Source organism: Acipenser ruthenus, chromosome 51 (assembly GCF_902713425.1).
Source record: "Acipenser ruthenus chromosome 51, fAciRut3.2 maternal haplotype, whole genome shotgun sequence".
NCBI classification, from domain to species: domain Eukaryota; kingdom Metazoa; phylum Chordata; class Actinopteri; order Acipenseriformes; family Acipenseridae; genus Acipenser; species Acipenser ruthenus.
Window position 1 is genome coordinate 194,667 of NC_081239.1, and position 22,043 is coordinate 216,709.

General features: G+C 45.6%; 1 protein-coding gene across 2 annotated transcripts; it reads right to left on the reverse strand.

Annotated features, from left to right (window-relative positions):
* Window positions 1–923: 923 nt before the first annotated feature.
* On the reverse strand, window positions 924–19,681 carry LOC131722706 (serine/threonine-protein phosphatase 2A 56 kDa regulatory subunit beta isoform-like). 2 transcript variants are annotated; one of them, XM_059015700.1, is made up of 14 exons: window positions 19,382–19,681; window positions 17,173–17,397; window positions 11,012–11,208; window positions 10,669–10,770; window positions 9,662–9,754; window positions 8,929–9,059; window positions 8,375–8,434; window positions 7,083–7,191; window positions 6,221–6,274; window positions 5,641–5,691; window positions 5,277–5,396; window positions 4,618–4,745; window positions 3,535–3,636; window positions 924–3,240 (listed from the first exon to the last, which is right to left on the reverse strand). In XM_059015700.1, exons 2-14 carry the CDS (start codon window positions 17,363–17,365, stop codon window positions 3,054–3,056), a joined length of 1,527 nt encoding a protein of 508 aa, XP_058871683.1. In that variant the 5' UTR covers window positions 17,366–17,397; window positions 19,382–19,681; the 3' UTR covers window positions 924–3,053. The 2 variants fall into 2 exon arrangements, with proteins under 2 accessions (XP_058871683.1, XP_058871682.1); XM_059015699.1 differs by having other exon boundaries at window positions 18,311–19,681.
* Between the last annotated feature and the right edge of the window lie 2,362 nt (window positions 19,682–22,043).

Consider the following 22,043-nt stretch of genomic DNA (forward strand, 5'->3'; position numbering starts at 1 on the left):
TAGACCCGCCTGCTTGAAAACACCTCTGGGTGTGAGAATCTCAATTTCCTCTCAGTAATCTGTAGAAACAACAGCCGCTCCTGTGTGAAAATGCGTCAGACCGCTTTGTGCTTTTAAATTAGACATCTTAAAACAGCTTCTGAAAAGTCTCCTGCGTTTGACCGTGTGCGGCTGCGCGTTCTTTCTCTCTTCCTGTTTTAAACAGCAAAGTGTGGCCTATTAAAGCAGGGCGTTCTAATAAATACACACAGGATCTGTATAAAATATCAACGCAGGCAGAGGCCAGTTTAAATTGATAAGCCGGGAGGGGACCCGGGTTTGGGTACTCTGGTCATTTATAATGCATGGTTGCTACCATTGATTCAGTGTGTTTAAGAATCTGCCCGTTTTTACAGTAAAGCCCTGCCTGTAGCTGCTGGAGTTAATCGCATCATCAGCGTGCTGCAGGTTGAAATGTGATGTCATTCTGATGACATCTTAATCCCGCTAAGTGACCGAGATGTTGTTTCAACTTTGAACCCACGATGGAATCAGGCAGTTAAATATTATGAAAACATTTTTGTTCTTTACCATTATTATTATTATTATTATTTTTTGGTCTGTGGCATACTGTACCTCATTTGTCACTAATGACGTCTTCGATGGGGTCGTTTCTAAATTTGTGTTAACAAATATATAGCAAAATTAAAGCCCTGAATTTGTATATATAAGTGGCATTTATCTCAGAATAAGCCCTCCATTCTTAATGAGCATTCTCTCCTTATCAGCCAATCAAAAGAGGCAAGGTGGGAGGGATGGGACAATGAATCCAAGCCCCGCCTTTAGGGGGGGCGGAGACAGGCATTTGCTCCAATCAGAAATGCTTTCCCCATTGAGTTAAGCCAATGAAGACACCGAAGAGTTAAATCTTGCATCGTGCTTCGTCTAATCGATTTAAAAAACCTTTTATTGTTTTGCATGCACGAATCTATCTTTTTAAAAAAAAAAAATTACATGCACTGGAGAAAAAAAATAACACTCAAAACTACTAGAAGTTTTTTTTTTCTTTGTTTGAAATAAATAAATACATACATACATAAATAAATAAATCAATTATACACATTACAAAATAAATAAATAAATAAATAAAACCAGAACGCCCTACTTATCCATGGAAGTACAGTACATCTTATTGTGCGATGAAAGAGTCGCTCAGCGACCAGCCTGCTGGAGGCTGACCGTCTATCGTACTGCTCCGAAAAGTCACTGAAAACACTCCTGTGTGAACAGAATACGTCTGAACAAAACAACTGGGAAGAAACGGCTAGCAATTTTATACAGCAGGGGAAGCACAACCATAAAAACCACCTGCTAAAATGCTGCGCGGGCAATCTTAACAGAGTTATTTTCCATGGTTCTGCGCGATACTAAGAGGGAGGGATTGCACGGGGCAGCTACAAATGGGACGGGGCTGGTAGAATGGGACCACAGCATGCTAACTAAACCCTGCTTAAATGATCTTCAACGGCAGACAGACAGCGGCTCTACAGTTTCATAAATCTTCATTTTTTTCCAGGCTAAATAACTAAGCCAACCCCCCCATAGCTCGCTCCTTGAAGCCTTTGTAAACTGGACCCAATTGATAAGAGTCACAACCCTTGACCGTAGCTCCACTAAACGCGGCACTCAACGTCATCCAAACGCTTGTCGAAACAGGCTTCATATTCCGGTCCCCTGCCGCATACACAGAGGTTTAGATATCTATAGCTCTATATGCTTACTTCTCTACCCAATACAATATGTATCATGTGCCTACGAGTGTCAAACTGTAGGGGGCGCACTTCCAAGACGCATCACGTTACTTTTCAATGCAGCGATGGAATGCGGTGCCTGACGCTAGGTAAGACGTCAACGCTTGGACTATATACTAAGAAAATGATGTCACAAGTGTGCGGAGTTAGCACAGCGGAGCCATTTCTGGAGCCCGTAGATCACTTTAACAGCGCGCTCGCAATGTATTCAGAATTGAGTGGGCTCCACAAATGGCGCCTGTAATGGAGTACCGAACTGCATCACGGGATTGACTGTCCTATCTTTACATAGTTCTAGCGTGAACGCCAAGGCTTAGTCCGTGGCAGTACCATTCAAATCGTGTTTCCGCTGGTAAAACCCGCGTCCCAGCTCATAGTTTTCCAGTTTCGCTGGCATTTTGGGTTCTATTGGGTTTGACATTCGTACAGCACTGATATTTCAGCGTGCTAAATTAGTCTGGGGAGTCCAGTGTAATACAAAAGGGAAACACACGGGAGACCCGACACGATACAGAACCCACAAACAAGAAAAATAGAATTAGACTGTTCGGTTATTGCCAAAAAACGTGTGACCTACAGCACAGGAAGTGACCGGGCCCCAGCGATGTACAGCGCTGTATTTGAAAAACAGCGGGGGGGGGGAGAGGGGAGAGGGGGGAGGGGGGAGGGAGGAGGGGGGGGGGGACAAGATGCTAGCAAAAAGCAAGCGCGTTTAAAATTCTCATCCAGAGTTTGGAAGATTTGGGTCAAAGCCCAGGTGTACCGCGCTCGGAACTGGAAAGGTAAGACATTGTAAGAAACGAAGTCTGAAGAAGGCACTAGAGCCAAAAACTGGTTTTCTGCTTGGCTTAGTTTTAGTGTTTCGACAACAATGACGACAACAAAGGGCCAGTATTTGATCCGTCGCGACTATCCGTCATCTAGCTTGGCGATCTTAATTAAGAGTTTGGAGTTGCACCGGAATGCTGGTCAATCCAAGAATTCATTTCTGAGGGGTAAGCCATGCAGTGATGCTATAGGCGGGGTCAGATTTGAATGATTAGGTTTTTCTTAATTATGTCTCTCGGTCCTAAAATTCTAGGTGCTGCAGAACTGTTGCTGTATTGTTGAAACAGCTCCCCCTAGTGTTTTATCCTACACACTGCAACATATTATTATTATTATTATTATTAATATTATTATTATTTAATAAAAGTCCTAATGGTTTTTGGTGCCGGTCCAGCGAGGGGGTTCTGGGTAAGGTCTCGCTGGCCTGGGAGGGTTCTAGGTTTTGCTGGTCGGTCCGTTCGGCCCGTCCGAGCCGCTGTTGGTCTCTCCTCTCTGGTCTTTCTGGCTCATTTGCAGGTTGAGTCGGTTCTTTTCTGCCTCTCCCAAACTCTGCAGCTTCCGTATCCTCTGATCTTCCAGCTTCCTCCACAGCTCCTGCCTCTCCCTCTCCTTCTTCTGCTCTCTGGGGAACCAAAAAACAACACAAGGGGCTAAGTTACCTGGCCAGGAGCTGTATTCATTAGAATTATTATTATTATGAGTCGTTCAGCAGACGCTTTTATCCGACTTGCAGAGACTAGGGGGGGTGAACTCTGCTTCATCAACAGTTTAATAATCAGACACACCTGAGCTTGTTAGCTAGACACACTGGGGGCTGATCAATCTGGTAGCAGTAAAACCTGGAATGGATCACACTGCTGTGCAATAGGAGTCTGATTCCCATCCCTGTAAAGGGCTCCCCTCTCTGATCACTTACTTCTGTTTCTCCACTTTGTAAGAGGCAGTGAGTTCATCAAACAGCTTGGTGTTCATCTCCATGAAAGTCTTCAAGACGTTGTAGATCAGAGAGACGATAGTCCTGCAGCACAACGAGAGAGAAGCACACAATCATTACTATTTATATATTTATTTATTTGGCAGACTCCTGCTTTATCCCAGGCGACTCACACAGGTGTTACAGGGCAGCGCAGGGTTACAATGCAAGCTTCAGATTTAAACACAGTGTAGTTATTTTCATTTACAATAACTCTGTAGGCGTTTGACTCTATTTTTATCTCAGCAGAGAACAGCTTTTATGAATGTTTCATCGTGGCCTCTCTGATCTGAATGAATCACAGCTCAGGAAACAGGCACAGAACGTGGGCGATAGAAGATGAATCAGTCCCATGCTCTGCTATTGACAGTGCTATGGCAGGTGAATCAGTCCCATACTGTGCTATTGACAGTGCTATGGCAGGTGAATCAGTCCCATGCTGTGCTATTGACAGTGCTATGGCAGGTGAATCAGTCCCATGCTGTGCTATTGACAGTGCTATAGCAGGTGAATCAGTCCCATGCTGTGCTATTGACAGAGCTATAGCAGGTGAATCAGTCCCATGCTGTGCTATTGACAGAGCTATAGCAGGTGAATCAGTCCCATACTGTGCTATTGACAGTGCTATGGCAGGTGAATCAGTCCCATGCTGTGCTATTGACAGTGCTATAGCAGGTGAATCAGTCCCATACTGTGCTATTGACAGTGCTATGGCAGGTGAATCAGTCCCATGCTGTGCTATTGACAGTGCTATGGCAGGTGAATCAGTCCCATGCTGTGCTATTGACAGTGCTATAGCAGGTGAATCAGTCCCATGCTGTGCTATTGACAGTGCTATAGCAGGTGAATCAGTCCCATGCTGTGCTATTGACAGTGCTTTAGCAGGTGAATCAGTCCCATGCTGTGCTATTGACAGAGCTATAGCAGGTGAATCAGTCCCATGCTGTGCTATTGTAAATGAATCAGTCCCATGCTGGTTTGAGCCCCTGTTACCAGTCCTCTGGCCTCTTTGCCCGAGATACTCACTGGTTCCAGTGCTCCTTGGAGACTCTGTACAGGGTAGCGAAGATGATGGGCAGGATGACGCTGCAGTTATCCTCAATCAGACTCAGGATGTATTCGTTGTTCCAGAAGTAGAGAGCTCGCTCGGCCACCTGCACAGAGAGCGAGAGTGAGCAGGACAGCGAGGCCCGAGGCTGCAAACACACAGGCTTACTGAATCAGGGGGACGCCTCGAGGCACACAGCGGGGTGCAAGCGCGTTACAGCACCCCACGGCCTCTGGAGGTTTTGCTTCGCTGTGCATTTGAGATCAAACCACCGAAACTGAAAATCTGGCAGAGTGCTCAAAACAGGGAAGCTAACTATCGATTTAATTGATGACTTTAAAATCGGCCACACATGCAATTTAAAACAGCGAGAGAAAAGGAACACACAGAGCCACACACGGTAAAACGCAGGAGAAGCTGTTTACCTAATTTAAAAGCACAAAGCGGTCTGACGCATTTTCACACAGGAGCGGCTGTTGTTTCTATAGGTTACTGAGAGGAAATTGAGATTCTCACACCCAGAGGTGTTTTCATGCAGGCGGGTCTATAAAGGAGATCGATGACGCATCTTAAATTTTGAATCTCAAAAACTGGATTTTCCTGGTAAAAAAAAAAAAAATCAAATAGACAAAATTACCTGGAAGTGGGGGCTGGAGATGCAGTAAGCAATCTGCTTGAAGAGAGGTTCCTGAATCTTCAAAAACTGGGAGGGCTCAATCACATCCAGGATCTCCTCTACCTCTCCCAAGAACATCACCTGCGGGGGGGGGGAGACCGTGTGACTGAGGCTGGATTTGATTCCATGAAGTTTGCCCATTGCCGTGCATCCTGAGGGGCAACGGTGGCGCAAAGGGCAGCTAGAATGGGACGAGGCTGCCCTTGGCAGAATGGGACCACAGCATGCTAACTATGCCCTTCCCAAATGATCTTCAGTGGCAGTGCAGACAGATGAATTATCAAATAGGTTTTAAATGGCTGGACAGCTTCTGACTCAAACTCACCTCTTTCTGAGTGCAGGTTTTGGGCCAGTATTTCAGGAGACCTCGGATTACCTGAAAAGGAAAAAAAATAAAATAATAATATTATATACACAGTTAAGAAACTAGAAGAAAAAACACATTGAGCTGTCTATTGCTGAATCTCTCAGTAACTATCGCTGTATTTATAAGGGGCGTTTCTAAGCACATTAGTTATGTCTGAAAACGTTTTGTAAGGAGACTAATCTGACGTCTGCAAATGAATACCAATTCCTACGCTCGTGAGTTTTTCGTTCATGGATTCCATTCATTCACGTAGATTCAACGTTAGCGTTCGGCACAACACGTGCAGAAACCAGTTATAAACAGCTAACCACGTGCGAATGTTCTGGGAGAAAGCTCGGGTATGGAGAGGGTCTGTCTTCAGGAGAGGATTCGGGTCGCTTTTCTCAAGTGCCTGTCTTACCTATCTTACCTAAATGCGTGCGTGTGCGTGTAGCTGAACTTTGTGAACTCTGTACACACTCTGTTTTTCTGACTTGACTGCACTTTGCAGACAGCGATTCAAAACATTTTTTTTTTTTTAATTAAAAACCATGCTTACATATTCTGTCACAGTGGCGTCTTTTTCCATAAACTGCACCACGCAGTACGCCAGCTGAAAAAAAAACACAGAGAGAGAGAGAGAGAGAGAGAGAGAGGGGGGGGGGCAGTAAGAGAAATGCGACAGCGGTTTTGAAGACATTCACACAGAAAGTGCTCCTGTGTACCGTCACTGCAATGCTTCCCTATGCTTTACCAGACCTCTCTGTGCTTTACAATGCTTCCCTATGCTTTACCAGACCTCTCTGTGCTTTACAATGCTTCCCTATGCTTTACCAGACCTCTGTGCTTTACAATGCTTCCCTAAGCTTTACCAGGCCTCTCTGTGCTTTACAATGCTTCCCTATGCTTTACCAGACCTCTCTGTGCTTTACAATGCTTCCCTATGCTTTACCAGACCTCTCTGTGCTTTACAATGCCTGCATATTCCTCACCATGCTTTTTCACTGTGATTTATTACAATTTGCTGTGCTTTTATAACACATACATAAGGGATGATTCATTTGTTTGCTCACTGCCCAATATGTCTAAGCGCAAGTCAAGCTGTGGTTCACTAACTGCCAATGAAAAAAAAAAAAAAAAAAAAAAAAAAAAACACAAAACAAACCATGTTTGCAACCTCCAAACGAAAGGGAAACTCTTCCCTATCTAGCAGCTCTCTGCCCTTAACTCTTTAGGGTCGAAGGGAGACCCGTATCCCACAAATAAAAACAAGGCTAGCTTTCTTATTTTTGCAACGATCCGGTCGCCCAGAATGTCTAGTTTCCTCCTCGTGATGCTCGAGTCGCTGTCAAAACAGATTTTTAAGCAGAACCCGTTTGATTCCTCGCCCCCCTTGAAGGGGTCAGAGGTGGGTGTCGTACCTGCGCATGGAATACAGACAGAGACTTCACTGTGTGGAGAGGAATGAGGACTCGGTCCAGGAACTGCTTGTGTTCCGATTTCAGAGGCAAAGCGAACCCGTTGATGATGCTGGAAGACAAAAAACCAGATTTCAAACCAGCGATTCCCTAGCTGAAAGAGAAAGCCTTGACTAGACCTACAGTTAAACACAGAGGCGGTTTGATCAGGATTTCCAGACTCCTATTGCACAGCAGTGTGATCCATTCTAGGTTTTACTGCTACCAGCTTGATTAGCCCCCAGTGTGTCTTGCTAACAAGCTCAGGTGTGTCTTATTATTAAACTTGTGAAACCAGGACTGGATCACACTGCTGTGCAGCAGGAGTCCACCAGCAGTATTGGAAAAGCTCCACTCAACGGCAGACCAGTAAACTAATACGAATGTTTGAATTTATTTTTCAGTACAACCCGTAGAAGTGATTTATTTATTTTTTTCATTAATTTATTCATTAAAGCTTTCTATAGGGTTGCGTGTGAATTATTTCCAGCTCTGAATTTATTTCTAAAAAAAATCTGAAGATGTGGGATTCTGCTCCCCTGCGGGCTGTCCTGTTCGTTCGTTTTTATTTAAACAAGACAGAGAAGCAGCGCTGTGGGGGCGGACAGACTAAAAATAACATGAAAACTGCTTCAAACCAACAAGCTGGAGGTGTGCAGTGAATCACCGCGATGACGCCTTTCAAAACGCCCAGGGGAGGAAGAGGAAGAGGAAGCACCGCTCTCTCTCTTAAATTGAATTCTTTCCCCATTTTGTCAATTTTGCATTTCAATATCCTCAAGAAAAGATTCCCTTAAAGAGACCGCAGCTCACAAGAGCTAGAAGGAGGCTTGCTGGTCCCAGTTCAATCCTCTCTGACTCCCAGTGTGTGAGCCTGAGCAAGTCACTTCACCTCCTTGTGCTCCATCCTTCGGATGAGACGTCAAACAAACGAGCTCCTATTGGAAGTGACTCTGCAGCAGCAGCAGCAGTTGTTGATGAAGCAGAGTTCACCCCCCTAGTCTCTGTAAGTCGCTTTGAACAAAAGCCTCTGCTAAAGGACTAATTAATAATAATAATAATAATAATAATAATAATAATAATAATAATAATAATAATAATAATAATAATAATACAGTAGCGGGAATCTGTGTCTGCAACAGCATGTGCTTCTTTCAAAACTACACGTCTGAAGCCTGCGTAGCGAATGGGAGAGCAGATGGATTGAATTATTCTGCGGGATGCGATCATTTCAATAAATGCTAGGTGGTACTTGCCTGCCTAGGATCTCCAGAAGCTCTGCTATCCCGTTGAAGTGCTCCGTTTCGTAGATGAACCTAAAGACACAACAGAGGTCAAGACAGGCAGAGGCTGGGCAAGCGATTCCAGCCAAGCAGACAGCGAGAGCCCTTTTAAAACGAGCCTGGTGACTTTTTCAAAAAGTCTGGCCTCAACAGAGCTCTTGAAACCAGGTCTAACCCATCAGAGCTCTCAGAAATCATGTCTAACTCCCATCACCGGGTACACCAGAGTGTAACCATTAAACCTGCCCCCCCACACACCCCCTAGTGGAAGTATAAAACACTACATGCTTTTATATGGGGCATTTCTAGCTGATATACATTTTACTTCCACTAGGGGGCACAGTGTTGTACAGGGCTGTAGAGTTTAGACATGATTCTGAGAGCTGTGCTACACAAAAGGGGGGGTTTAAACTAAAAATAAATAAGATATCCAGAGTGAATCTAAACACAGATTGATATAACACTGATAATTCACCCTCCCTCCCTCCCTCCCTCCCGCTCTGGCCTCTTTGAAGGCGACCCCTGACCTCAGGAAGATGTTGTTGATTTGCTTGCGGATGTACGCCCGCAGTCCCAGGAACTTCCCGTAGACCCGGTGAAGAATAGTCTTGAGATACTCCCTCTCTCGCGGGTCCTCGCTGTCAAAGAGGTCTAGCAGCTGCAAGGAAAACGCTCATGAAGAGAACGCAGGTATGACTGAGATCCAGCGGTTAAAGAAAAGGGGGGCTCGATACCAGGAGGTTCAAATCCCGACTCAGCCGCTGACTCCCTGTGTGTGTGTGTGTGTGTCTGTGTCTGTGTGTGTGACCCTGAGCAAGTCACTTCACCTCCTTGTGCTCCGTCCTTCGGATGAGATGTAAAACAAACGAGCTCCTATTGGAAGTGACTCTGCAGCAGCAGCAGCAGCAGCAGTTGTTGATGAAGCAGAGTTCACCCCCCTAGTCTCTGCAAGCCGCTTTGGATAAAAGCATCTTCTAAATGATCAATTAATAATAATAATAATAATAATAATAATAAATAATAATAATAATAATAATAATAATTTTGGGCAGGGAAAGAATTTTATTGCCTGAGAAAGTTGTAAAAAAAAAAAAAACTGACCTCATTTGACCAAGCAGGAGAGATAATCCAGCAGCTAAGCTTTGCATGCGAAGGGGTGCAGAGACTGTATGAAACAGCAGCACTTGGAGGGGCGTTGGAGAGGCAGACCCGGGTTATAATGCAGAATACTTTGAATGCACCCGCTCGCCAGGATCTTACCTGCATCACAAACTTCTGGTCGATGTACCGCTTGGCCACCGATGGCTGGAAGTCGGCGCTCTCCAGGAATCTCAGGAAGAACTCGTGCACCAGCTGGGGAGGAGAGACAGCGGAAGGCAGGGTTAGTCCGGGGGGTGTGGTCCCGGGCGGCGCTGAAAGAGGCGTTCTGGGGCGACTCAGTCAGGCACAGCTGACCCAGGAAAGCACAAGCAGTGAGGCCGTGAAAGGTCGCGCTGCATTGCGGGATTGATTGAAGGGATGCCGACATGATGGAAGGAAGCTGAACCCACATCCGTGGCGGGTTTTATTTTTTCGGTTTTTGACGTGGTGGTCTTAGTTGTGAGGTTTGGTTCCACGCTGTTTAGAACAGGCTGTCTCTTTAGCAAACTTCAGCCTGTCGATGACAGCACAGGTTGGGAACTGTCTGGAGGTGCAGTGGAAACACATTCAGCTACACCTGACCCAGGCTGGCCAGGGGGACAGACAGTGAAAACACATTCAGCTACACCTGACCCAGACCGGCCAGGGGGACAGGCAGTGAAAACACATTCAGCTACACCTGACCCAGACCGGCCAGGGGGACAGGCAGTGGAAACGCAACCAGTTACACCTGACCCAGACCGGCCAGGGGGACAGGCAGTGGAAACACAACCAGCTACACCTGACCCAGACCGGCCAGGGGGACAGGCAGTGGAAACACAACCAGCTACACCTGACCCAGACCGGCCAGGGGGACATTACTGTCATTATTAAGCTCACAGAATCAATGTAAACCCCGGACTAGCTCTCAAACTGCTCTGCAAACAGGGAGACAGCAGAGGCGGTCTTATGAAATGAAGTACATCCGCGGAACCGCTGATCCGATTGTCACGAAACTTGCTATTAACGTCACGTAGCATAAACTGTTGAGAAGACCAGATTCTGGGAGTCTTATTCTGGAGCTCACAGGATGCAGGTAAACCCCTCCCCGGGCTGGCTCAGATCCCCTCCACCCCGGAGCTCTGTACCTGCAGGTGTGGCCAGGAGGCCTCCAGCGTCGGCTCATCCTCCTCGGGGTCGAATTCCAGGCTCTCGCTGGGCGGCAGAGTGCGGAAGATATTCACGGAGATCTGAGGAGAGAGGAAGAGATCGAACGGGGTTGGCTGTGATGGGACAGGGGTGCTCTCGGGGTTACACAAACCACGCTGCAATGGGAGAACGAAAAACCTGGACTGGATCAAACTGCTCTGAAATGGGAGTCATTATTATTATTATTATTATTATTATTATTATTATTATTAAGCTCCCCAGGATGCATGTAAACCCCGGGCTGGCTCTGCCTGCTCTGCAGTGGGAGTCCTGTCATCTCACCATCTTCACAGCCTCGGGGTACACTGGCTCGATGAGGACCCCTCGGTTGGTGGCGATGCACTCCACCAGCTCGTTGAGAGCCCCCCGCTTGATCTCCTTGCCCTTGAGGTCCGCCACGCAGTCGAGGAAGTCGAAGACCACTCCGCACTGCTGCAGCTTCTTACAGAACAGATCGTGCAGCTCCGACACGGGGACGTCTGGGAGGGGAGAGACAGGGTGAAGCACGCCCACTATCACTATTATATATTACTCATCTAGCAGACGCTTTTATCCAAAGAGACTCACAGAGACTAGGAGGGTGAACTCTGCTTCATCAAGAACTGCTGCTTCTGCTGCAGAGTCACTTCCAATAGGAGCTCGTTTGTTTTACGTCTCATCCGAAGGACGGAGCACAAGGAGGTGAAGCGACTTGCTCAGGGTCACACACACACACACACACACACAGGGAGTCAGTGGCTGAGCCAGGATTTGAACCTCCTGGTATCGAGACCCCTTTCTCTAACCGCTGCACCACCAAGCATCCACTAGAGGGAGCAGGAGATTACAGCCTGGGTTTATGTGGGCTTGACCAGAATATATATATATATATTTTTTAATTGCTTCTTTGTTTTGAAAGTTTCCCCAATTAGAAACTATCCTCCTCCATGGTTGCTAATGAATACAAAAAAAATAATAAATAAACAAGAACAGAAATGAAAAAATAAAGTATTAAATCTCGTCGACTCTCTCTGTGCCAATAAACAGGTCGGGTAGGCAGGACCTGGCGGAGCTGAAAGGTCACGCGGTCACGTGATTTGAATGGAATGAAAAACGGCTGTTAGGGTTCTCCAGATGAACTCAAAAAACAGGCAGGTTTAGAGAAAAAAAACACTCCCAGCACGACCCAGTCATTCTGCACTTGGGGGGGGGTAAATGGATTCTGGGTCTTATCTATAGAAGTAAATGCTGGCGGGTTGTGCTGTGAATGGGAGCCTTTGTGACGTTTCACTTGGCCTCCCAACTAGAGTCTGAGCCTGTCATATCATTTTGGTTAGAGATGATTCAGCTAGCAGAGGGGAGATGCTCACTACAGCACTGACAAAATCGACCGTTTTGTAAGAGCCAGGTTTTTAACAGTAAAAGCCCGAGCTCTCTTTGTCCGGTACAGCGACTAAACGAGAATTCTAGTTACATCACAGCACTGCCAGGACTAAAAATAGAACGAGCCAGTGAAGATGGGCCCTAGAGAAATCACTGACGTCATCGCATCCCTCCACCGACTAATCTCTCTCTCTCTCTCTCTCTCTCTCTCTCTCTCTCTCTCTCTCTCTCTCTCTCTCTCTCTCTCTCTCTCTCTCTCTCTCTCTCTCTCTCACACACACACACACTGCAGAACCCTAACACCCTGTGATCTGGAGGCAGCGTAGCCTAGCGGTTAGAGCTGAGGGACTGGGAGGTAGGCGATCGACCTGGGTTCAAGCACAGCAACTGCCTCAGCATGTGATGGCGCTCGGCATAGGGTCGGAAACAATAATACGTTTTAATGGATAATTGGTCTTTATTTGCTGCAACTGAAAAATTGCTATCGATTGCTCATCAGGTTTCTGACAGTGAACTCAAATTGAAATCAAAGTGGTATTGATTTAAACTGGGCAAAATTCACTCTCTCCTCTATAGCGGGAGAGAACACTGATATACAGTCAAACCCGCTTAATATCACCCCCCGCCTGCAATGTAACGGGAGTCGACGGAAACTAGCGCCTGATAACATCACGTTGGTTAATATCACACTCCTCTTAATATCAAGGGAATGCAACAGCCTTGAAATCGGTTTCCACTTAATATCACATAAAAAAATGCCGCCTTCCGCTGTCCTGTATATCGACACATTCTGTTTAAGCGTTGCATATTACAATGAAAAAAAAACAAACAAATTTCAAAACAGAGCTGTAATACAGAACAGGAGGCGTGCCCGCTGTCCTGTACGGTAGATTTGATTACTGTAACGCCACGTAATATTTGAGGAGAGGCGGTCGGTAGCTGTGGGTGTCGGGTTGCGCTAAATCTCGCGAAAGGGGGGGGGTGATGGGCTAGCGCTCCATCCCGCTGTCATTGATTAGCGTGTTAGAAACTCAGCAGACACCCCCAGCCTCCTGTCTGTCAGGAGATCCCGTTTCAGTTCAGTTCAGCGCCAGTCTATTCTTTCAAAGGGAAATCGACTGATATAGAAACGAGTCAGGGGGGCTTGCAAACCTACCCCACTATTATGAAGGTTTATTATTATTATTATTATTATTATTATTATTATTATTATTAGAATCCCCCTCTTCCTAACTTTCCCAACCTTGCAAAATATTATACAGCTATGCCCAAATGTTTTGCAGAACCGGTTGGTGAACTTGAATGAGCCGCGATGCTGTGCTGAGCTCTTGTATCACAAATAAATCTCTCTATAAAGAACATAAGAAAGTTTCCAAACGAGAGTAGGCTCCATTCAGCCCATCTTTGCTTGTTTGGTTGTTAGTAGCTTATTGATCCCAGAATCTCATCAAGCAGCTTCTTGAAGGATCCCAGGGTGTCAGCTTCAACAACATTACTGGGGAGTTGGTTCCAGACCCTCACGATTCTCTGTGTAAAAAAAGCGCCTCCTATTTTCTGTTCTGAATGCCCCTTTATCTAATCTCTGCTTGTGACCCCTGGTCCTTGTTTCTTTTTTCAGGTCCCCTGGGTTGTCAATACCTTTTAGGATTTTGAATGCTTGAAATCAGATCACCGCGTAGTCTTCTTTGTTCAGGACTGAACAGATTCAATTCTTTTAGCCTGTCTGCATACGACATGCCTTTTAAACCCGGGATAATTCTGGTCGCTCTTCTTTGCACTCTTTCTAGAGCAGTAATATGTATCAACAATTTCTTCTTTGCAGAAACCAGTTGTCCTCATATATTTGCATGAAGCTGCTTTGTGTTTTGGTAGGACTGGGTTTCAGGAGACCAGGTTTCAGGACGCTGCACAGCACACCAGGCAGGAAGACTTGGGGGTTTGATACAGCGATCTCAAACGAGGTCTCCTGGAACCAGGTTTCAAGCCACTACTCCTGGAAACGCGGCTTTGTGTTCGCTTAGCTTTCCTCTAAGCAGGCAGGGTGACTCGCAGGACAGAAAGTGCTTGTATATGTGAGCCAGGCCAGGCTGTTTGCTGCAGTGATGGGAATTGATTTTTCTGTTTTGCTCAGCCCTGCATGGGAGACAGAATTGTCTATAGTGTAGCACAAGCCTTGTTCTGTTAATGTTACAAGAGGCCGGTGCCTGGGGTTTGTGGATTCGGAGCTATTTCTGTGCTTGAGAACGGACAGCTGGGGGCTAAGACATATCTGGTACTATGCCGAGTTCAAGAAATCTCAGTTTGCAAGCCCTGCTTTCAGATAGCACTTCCTTGGTCATCTGGAGGGTGAAATTGTCCCCGCCCCCTTTGACAGCTTCTCTCCTGTCATAAACCTTTATTATCCATCCCTGGTTTCAACTGGGAGTTTAATAATCAGACACACCTGAGCTTGTTAGCTAGACACACTGGGGGGCTGATCAAGCTGGTAGCAGTAAAACCTGGAATGGATCATACTGCTGTGCGATAGGAGTCTGATTCCCATCCCTAAATCCCTAAAGACTCAATTCTGGATAAACAGAACCCAGAACCGCTGAACAGAACCACAAACACCCTAAAAAAGACAAAGGTGGAACAAACGAATAACATGGCGTCTGCGAGCATGGCGATCTGGAAGCATGGGATCATTATAAAGATGGGTGATGCTGTGCACATGCATCGGGGATAGGGAAAGATGCCCTGTGTACGAGCCTCTGTGCCAGCATTGCTGCTATTGATTTGAACACAGACAGGCTCAGCTGGTCTCTCTCACACACACACACACACACACACACACACACACACACACACACCCACCCAACCCCAGGTGGTCACAGCAGGGCTGCTGACTGTGAGAGAGGGAGGCTAGGGAGAGGAGGAGAGATAGAGGGAAGAGGAGGAAGGGGGAAATGAGAAAGAGGGAGACGGGGATAGAGAGAGAGGGAGAGAGGTTAAAGGAGTGGGTGAGGGTGAAAGGTCAGGGGAAGGAGAGGGAGGGGGAAGTGAGGTACAGGAAGGGGAGGGCAGAAGAGTTAGGGGAAGGATGAAAAGATGAGGTGTGAGAGAAGGAGAGGAAGAGGGGAGAGGGAGAGAGAGGAGAGTAGAGAGAAGGGAGGGGAGAGAGACAGGAGAGTAGAGAGAAGGGAGGGGAGAGGGAAGAGAGACAGGAGAGTAGAGAGAAGGGAGGGGAGGGAGACAGGAGAGTGGAGAGAAGGGAGGGGAGAGAGACAGGAGAGTGGAGAGAAGGGAGGGGAGAGAGACAGGAGAGTGGAGAGAAGGGAGGGGAGAGGGGAGGGAGACAGGAGAGTAGAGAGAAGGGAGGGGAGAGAGACAGGAGAGTGGAGAGAAGGGAGGGGAGAGGGAGAGAGAGGAGAGTAGAGAGAAGGGAGGGGAGGGAGACAGGAGAGTGGAGAGAAGGGAGGGGAGAGAGACAGGAGAGTGGAGAGAAGGGAGGGGAGAGAGACAGGAGAGTAGAGAGAAGGGAGGGGAGAGGGGAGGGAGACAGGAGAGTAGAGAGAAGGGAGGGGAGAGAGACAGGAGAGTGGAGAGAAGGGAGGGGAGAGGGAGAGAGAGGAGAGTAGAGAGAAGGGAGGGGAGAGAGACAGGAGAGTGGAGAGAAGGGAAGGGAGGGGAGAGAGACAGGAGAGTGGAGAGAAGGGAGGGGAGAGAGACAGGAGAGTGGAGAGAAGGGAGGGGAGAGGGGAGAGAGACAGGAGAGTAGAGAGAAGGGAGGGGAGAGAGACAGGAGAGTGGAGAGAAGGGAGGGGAGAGGGAGAGAGAGGAGAGTAGAGAGAAGGGAGGGGAGAGAGACAGGAGAGTGGAGAGAAGGGAAGGGAGGGGAGAGAGACAGGAGAGTGGAGAGAAGGGAGGGGAGAGAGACAGGAGAGTGGAGAGAAGGGAGGGGAGAGGGGAGAGAGACAGGAGAGTAGAGAGAAGGGAGGGGAGAGAGACAGGAGAGTGGAGAGAAGGGAGGGGAGAGGGAGAGAGAGGAGAGTAGAGAGAAGGGAGGGGAGAGAGACAGGAGAGTGGAGAGAAGGGAAGGGAGGGGAGAGAGACAGGAGAGTGGAGAGAAGGGAGGGGAGAGAGACAGGAGAGTGGAGAGAAGGGAGGGGAGAGAGACAGGAGAGTGGAGAGAAGGGAGGGGAGAGGGAGAGAGAGGAGAGTAGAGAGAAGAGAGGAGAGTAGAGAGAAGGGAGGGGAGAGAGACAGGAGAGTGGAGAGAAGGGAGGGGAGGGAGACAGGAGAGTAGAGAGAAGGGAGGGGAGAGAGACAGGAGAGTAGAGAGAAGGAGAAGAGAGGGGAGCGGGGCAGAGGGGAGAGGAGAGGAATTGCCCACCTAAACTTCTGGGTTCTTTCTTTTACACTTCTAATTGAAAGGTTTGTGGAAAGGACCAGGGCTGATGCATTTCGTTTTATTTGTATTTGATGTATAGAGTGTGAAACAGCGAAGCTATCAGCGCTCAGTACCCCTGACATCATCTCCCTCCAGGATTTCTATAATCTTCACTTCCAGACCCTCGCTATCCCTGCTCCGCTACACACCAAACGGGTGACTCGAGGAGAGATCTTCGCATTTCTACAGACTCTAAGAAATTCTATAAGTCGTTTTAAAAGAAGGACAACAGCCATCGCCCCATTAAGAATAACAAAATGCATAACAAATATAAGTTGAATTTACTTGCCCATTTGGCTAAAATAAACAGATTAATAAACACCTTTTTAAAAATAAAAAATAAACGTTTATCATAAAAAAACAAACCATCATATTATCATCGTCATCAGAATCATTATTACTACTGCTAATAATATTATGATTACTATTCATATTACTACTACTACTAATAAGAAGAATATTAATTTGTTCCTAAATATTATTCGTGATAAGCCGGTAATATTATACGTGAAAAACACACAAAAGCAATTATTGCAGGGTATAATTCTACCGGTAGCAAACATCTCTAATTAACAGATCAATACTACTTACAAATTATTATTATTATGATGGATTATTATTATTATTATTATTAATAATATCGCATTCTTACCTTTTAAAAGGGGCAGAGGGGTCAGTTCCACTTGCGAGCTTTGATACCGAAATTGGGACGAGCTGTGCGAGCGTCTCTGCCGGGCTCGACGCATCGAACGCCGGGGGAATCCGTCCACTTTCTCGGCGTTGGGCACGGAGAAGCCGGTGGTAGGGGAGGAAGGGCTGGACGGGGGTAGCTTGGTCGTTTCCATGATGGTGCACAAATAAAACACGCAAGAAATATCTAAAACAAAAAAAAAAAAAAGAACCACACGCGCAATCACAAAGGGCGATAGGTAGAGAGGTAGGGAGGTAGGTAAGATAAGAGGGCGTGGCGGAAAGAGGCGGGTCCGAAGCTACGTAATGAGAATCTTCAATGAAAAAAAAAAAAAAAAAAAAAAAAAATGCCTTGTTTATTCCACCAATCCCGGAAGAGTGACTTTGTAGTTTTAACCGGTTCTCAAGCGGCTATCCGGGTGTGGGAGCTGGGAATGTGAAATAAAATAATTTAAAAGAAATAAAACTAAAATAATATTAATAATAATAATAACAAAAACGCTCTAGAATAAACCAATGCTCTTTTCACGCAGATGCGTCCTCCCTTCTGCAAAGAGGCTGGTGCTGATGCAAAAAAAATTATAAAGCTTCCAGAACGCTTGCATGCACGGAAGGGCGGAGCTTCCCGCGCGCGCACGTGTTCCTGTGTTCAGTTCAAGGGGTGGGAGCTTGCAGGCGGGTCGCGCGGTTACATTACCGAAGGACGCATTCGGCGTGTTTATCGATAACAATTCGACAAATGTGCGTTATGCAAAAAAATTCACCAGGGCTCCCGTTTCGGCTTTGAAAATGAGGGAGCGTGTAAGTATGTGCTCGGAAGCCCCCAAAGTCTTTAGCCGCGTTCTGATAAAGATGATGCAGCTGCATGCACGGGTGGTTGTGTGTCCTACTAGCCGGTCGAGGCAGGAAAACGAGTCAGTATTAAATACACGTTAAGTTTTAGCACCTATTACATAATCAGATGTGTGTGTTTGTTTTGTGTTTTTTTTTCCACTAAGGGTCAGTTTTGCTGTCAGTTTAGTGTAGCGCTGCACCTGGGAGATAATTTAGCATGCCCCGTTCATTTTCCAATTTCATGCAAATATAATACACAGACTCACCCCGATTATTAAAAGCACGTAGAAAAATGTCTGTTAGTTTTTCCTTCTATCTATGCAATGCAAAGTTCTGTGCAGTATTATTATTACAGCAGCTAAATGGACACGATATATCACTTACAAGTACCCTCGTCTAAACCCAGGGCTTTACTTTCACAGACACTACAAGTGACAGGTTAGTCTCACACGAGTCGAGCAGTTCCGTTTCATCTTGTATTCGTCCATGGTAAATGCGATGACGTCAGGGAATGCGCAGTGGGCCCGTGCGTCTCCACAGTACAGGGGCACCGTGATAAAGGACCCCCCCTAAGTTAAAACGCGCTGTATTTTACACGCAGGGTTGTACAGTGTTATTATCCAGTAGAAACCACTGCTGGCAAAAAAACTAACGTTTCTATAATAAAGCAACGGCGTTCTGCGCGTTTAATTTATTACAGCAAAACCACTGTTCTATCCACGCGTATTTCTCTTACAAACGGCTCATTCTATATTTGCATGTGGCAAATTTAACAAGCTGGTATTATTATTATTATTATTATTATTATTATTATTATTATATAAAAGTATACCCACTAGCCAAAAACAGCGTTCTTATAAATAAATAAATAAATACGGAAGACAGATACTCAAAACCCCAAATTAATAACTATGTTTAAATGTCAGTTTTTTTTCCTTATTAAATTAACAGTTCGCGGTTTTCTGCTTGATCAAAAAGCTGTCTGATTGTTCATCGGAGATGAGGTTAGTATTGCTAAGCAAGGGTTAAAAACACAGAACAGAATCTTCCCTTCACATAGCGTCCGCTTGAAGACCGGCTACCATTGAAAATAACCAACCACACGCCGAAAAATAATTTGCACTTTATAGCCGAGGCATCGGATGTGCGCTCTCTCCTCGTGTGGTGTCCTTGTGTGGTGTCTCTTTTTCAATATTCACGCAATGTCAGCCCAGTGCAGTTATTTCTGCATCTTCTCTTTGTTATTCTCGTCGGTCCTGTTCTGTTGAGGATGTCGGCCGCAGCGGCGTGGTTTACTATCCCGAATGCAAGCCCCGCTGTCTGTGTCAAAGCCCCACCTTCTGTTCCACGGTTTTCTCCCCCAGCTATCAGTCTCTCTCCCCGGTCAGCCCGCTCCTCATCTCCCGTCGCGTTCACTGATTCGAATCCATTCACAAATCGCAATCCCGGTTCGGTGAATCTATTCTCAGTCTTGTAATTCCAGAATGCCCCAGCTCACGCGTCGTGCAATAAATGCACGCTTTTTTAAAAAATGGTTTCCTTTCCTTTCTTAACTGCTGCACTAATGTAAGGTGCGAGATCTCAGACTGACACCATGCAATGCATCTGACTGCGACCCACGCAGCCTATTGCTGGTATTTTAAATATAGCTTCTTGCTTCACATGACGTCACTCCAATGATAAAGTTCACGACAGTGTCGAGAGAGAGAGAGAGAGAGAGAGAGAGAGAGAGAGAGAGAGAGAGAGAGAGAGAGAGATGTGTGTTGCGGGCGGGTTTGTTATACCTGCTCGCTGTGCCAATGTGCGTTAATAAATGCTTTATTAATAATGAACCTACAGTATATATAAAATGCATCACACAATGACATGTGTTTGATTATCAGATGGTCAGCATTGCTTACAATTTTATGATTGAGACATACCGGTAATTAAAAAAAAATTAAAAAATAAACAACTATATATTATGAACACAATTTATATATTTTATTTAACGTTATGTAAATCAAAAAAACTACAAAATGATATCGCAAAAGTCTACCGGAAATCAGAATAGCGGTACAGTAGTATTTCATGTTAGATTTTCAAATTTTTACAGTCAGTTTTTCATTAAGTATCTGGGAAAACTACAAAGCGGTGTGGAATTCAATATGTTAACAAGGGAACATTATTCAGCAGCTTTCATTGGACTCTATGAAGCTGAGGGAGTTCATTCTATATAGAGGGGGTGGAATTCAATATGTTAACAAGGGAACATTATTCAGCAGCTTTCATTGGACTCTATGAAGCTGAGGGAGTTCATTCTATATAGAGGGGGTGCAATTCAATATGTTAACAAGGGAACATTATTCAGCAGCTTTCATTGGACTCTATGAAGCTGAGGGAGTTCATTCTATATAGAGGGGGTGGAATTCAATATGTTAACAAGGGAACATTATTCAGCAGCTTTCACTGGACTCTATGAAGCTGAGGGAGTTCATTCTATATAGAGGGGGTGGAATTCAATATGTTAACAAGGGAACATTATTCAGCAGCTTTCATTGGACTCTATGAAGCTGAGGGAGTTCATTCTATATAGAGGGGGGTGGAATTCAATATGTTAACAAGGGAACATTATTCAGCAGCTTTCATTGGACTCAGCGCTCCCGCAGATCATCTCCTGAGAATAACTGAGAATATGTTGAAAACAGAAATCCAAAAAGAGCATTCAGATATTTCCCTCAAGCTTCAGTATTGATATATGTTCAAACCTAAATTAAACACCCGACGTCGGAGAATGAATTTCCTTCAAGATCTGCTTCATCGCCGTAGCCTGTTTTGGAACTGTGCGATTCATCCGGTCGCGATGTAAAATATAGATATATATATTTTTAAATTCCTTTGCATACAAGCAATCTATTCAGCGTTACAGTCTCGCCACTACCTCTACCGATACTGCAATTGCAAAGACAATACTTTTTTTTCTTTTCTTAACATAACAAAGTTTGTGAAATCGTCTTACCTATTCGGAGAGCTGTCAGAAATGGCTGATTTGTATTACACTTCCTAAAAGAAAAAGCCATCTGCCAAGTCAGCACCTCGCTCCTAGCTGAGATGCATATTTTACTTAGACTTCCTTGTATACTTTCATTTTTAAGAGAGATGCACTTAAAGATATATTAGCGCCAAGCCGGGCGTCCCATCCCCCTTTTCAGATTATGAATCGATCTTAAAAAAAATCTGAGAAATCATTAATCAAATAAAAACATCAAATTATAGCACATTAATAATAGTCACAAAAGGCTGAGTGGAGGCGATCTGTGTAGATTATAAAGTCATGTATGATAATGGGGCTGATACACACACACACACACACACACACACACACACACACAATTAGGCTAAAAGAACGGACTGATTGACCTAAGCAGATGTTGGTCACACAAATTATATATATAGATAGATAGATAGATAGATAGATAGATAGATAGATATAGATATATATATATTTTAAATGGTTTCACATTACTAGCGTGAAATGCAATTAAATCACTTGGAACAAACTTCAATGCAACACTGCAATGCAGTCGAACATGTTTGCCTAGAGACGTCCGGAGATGTATTTTGCATGATTTCATTACTGGTATAGTACTTCTGACAGACATAGCCAGCGCTATATACACAACTGACAGGGGCTGTTCTTGCGGTGTGGTCACTTATCCCGGTTCGGTTGCGGTCAAAACGCGAAAACACGCACTCGATTGCAGCCAGAGTCTGCGGCTGACGTCACGGTCTGTGCAGACGCAGCGTGGACGGCTTTTTGTACAGGCTGCAGAATGCGAGGGTGAAGTGGGTGGGGGGGTGCAGTTATAATTGCATATCCGCCAGTTATGCCCATTGCAGCATTGTAGTAAGATAAAGACACGTGCAAATCTAGATTCATTCAGTGAAACATCTTTAGTAAAAGGCGCATATATACGCGAGACCATTGGTTAAGAAGCCAGCCACGGAGACAGGAGCGTG

Excerpts from the sequence above, each read along its gene's own strand:
- LOC131722706 (XM_059015700.1), bottom strand. The coding sequence starts at position 17,365 with ATGGAAACGACCAAGCTACCCCCGTCCAGCCCTTCCTCCCCTACCACC. Across the intron at positions 11,209-17,172 it reads CCCTCTGCCCCTTTTAAAAG|ACGTCCCCGTGTCGGAGCTG; the intron begins GTAAGAATGCGA and ends CTCCCCTCCCAG. Across the intron at positions 3,241-3,534 it reads TACAAAGTGGAGAAACAGAA|AGAGCAGAAGAAGGAGAGGG; the intron begins GTAAGTGATCAG and ends TTGGTTCCCCAG.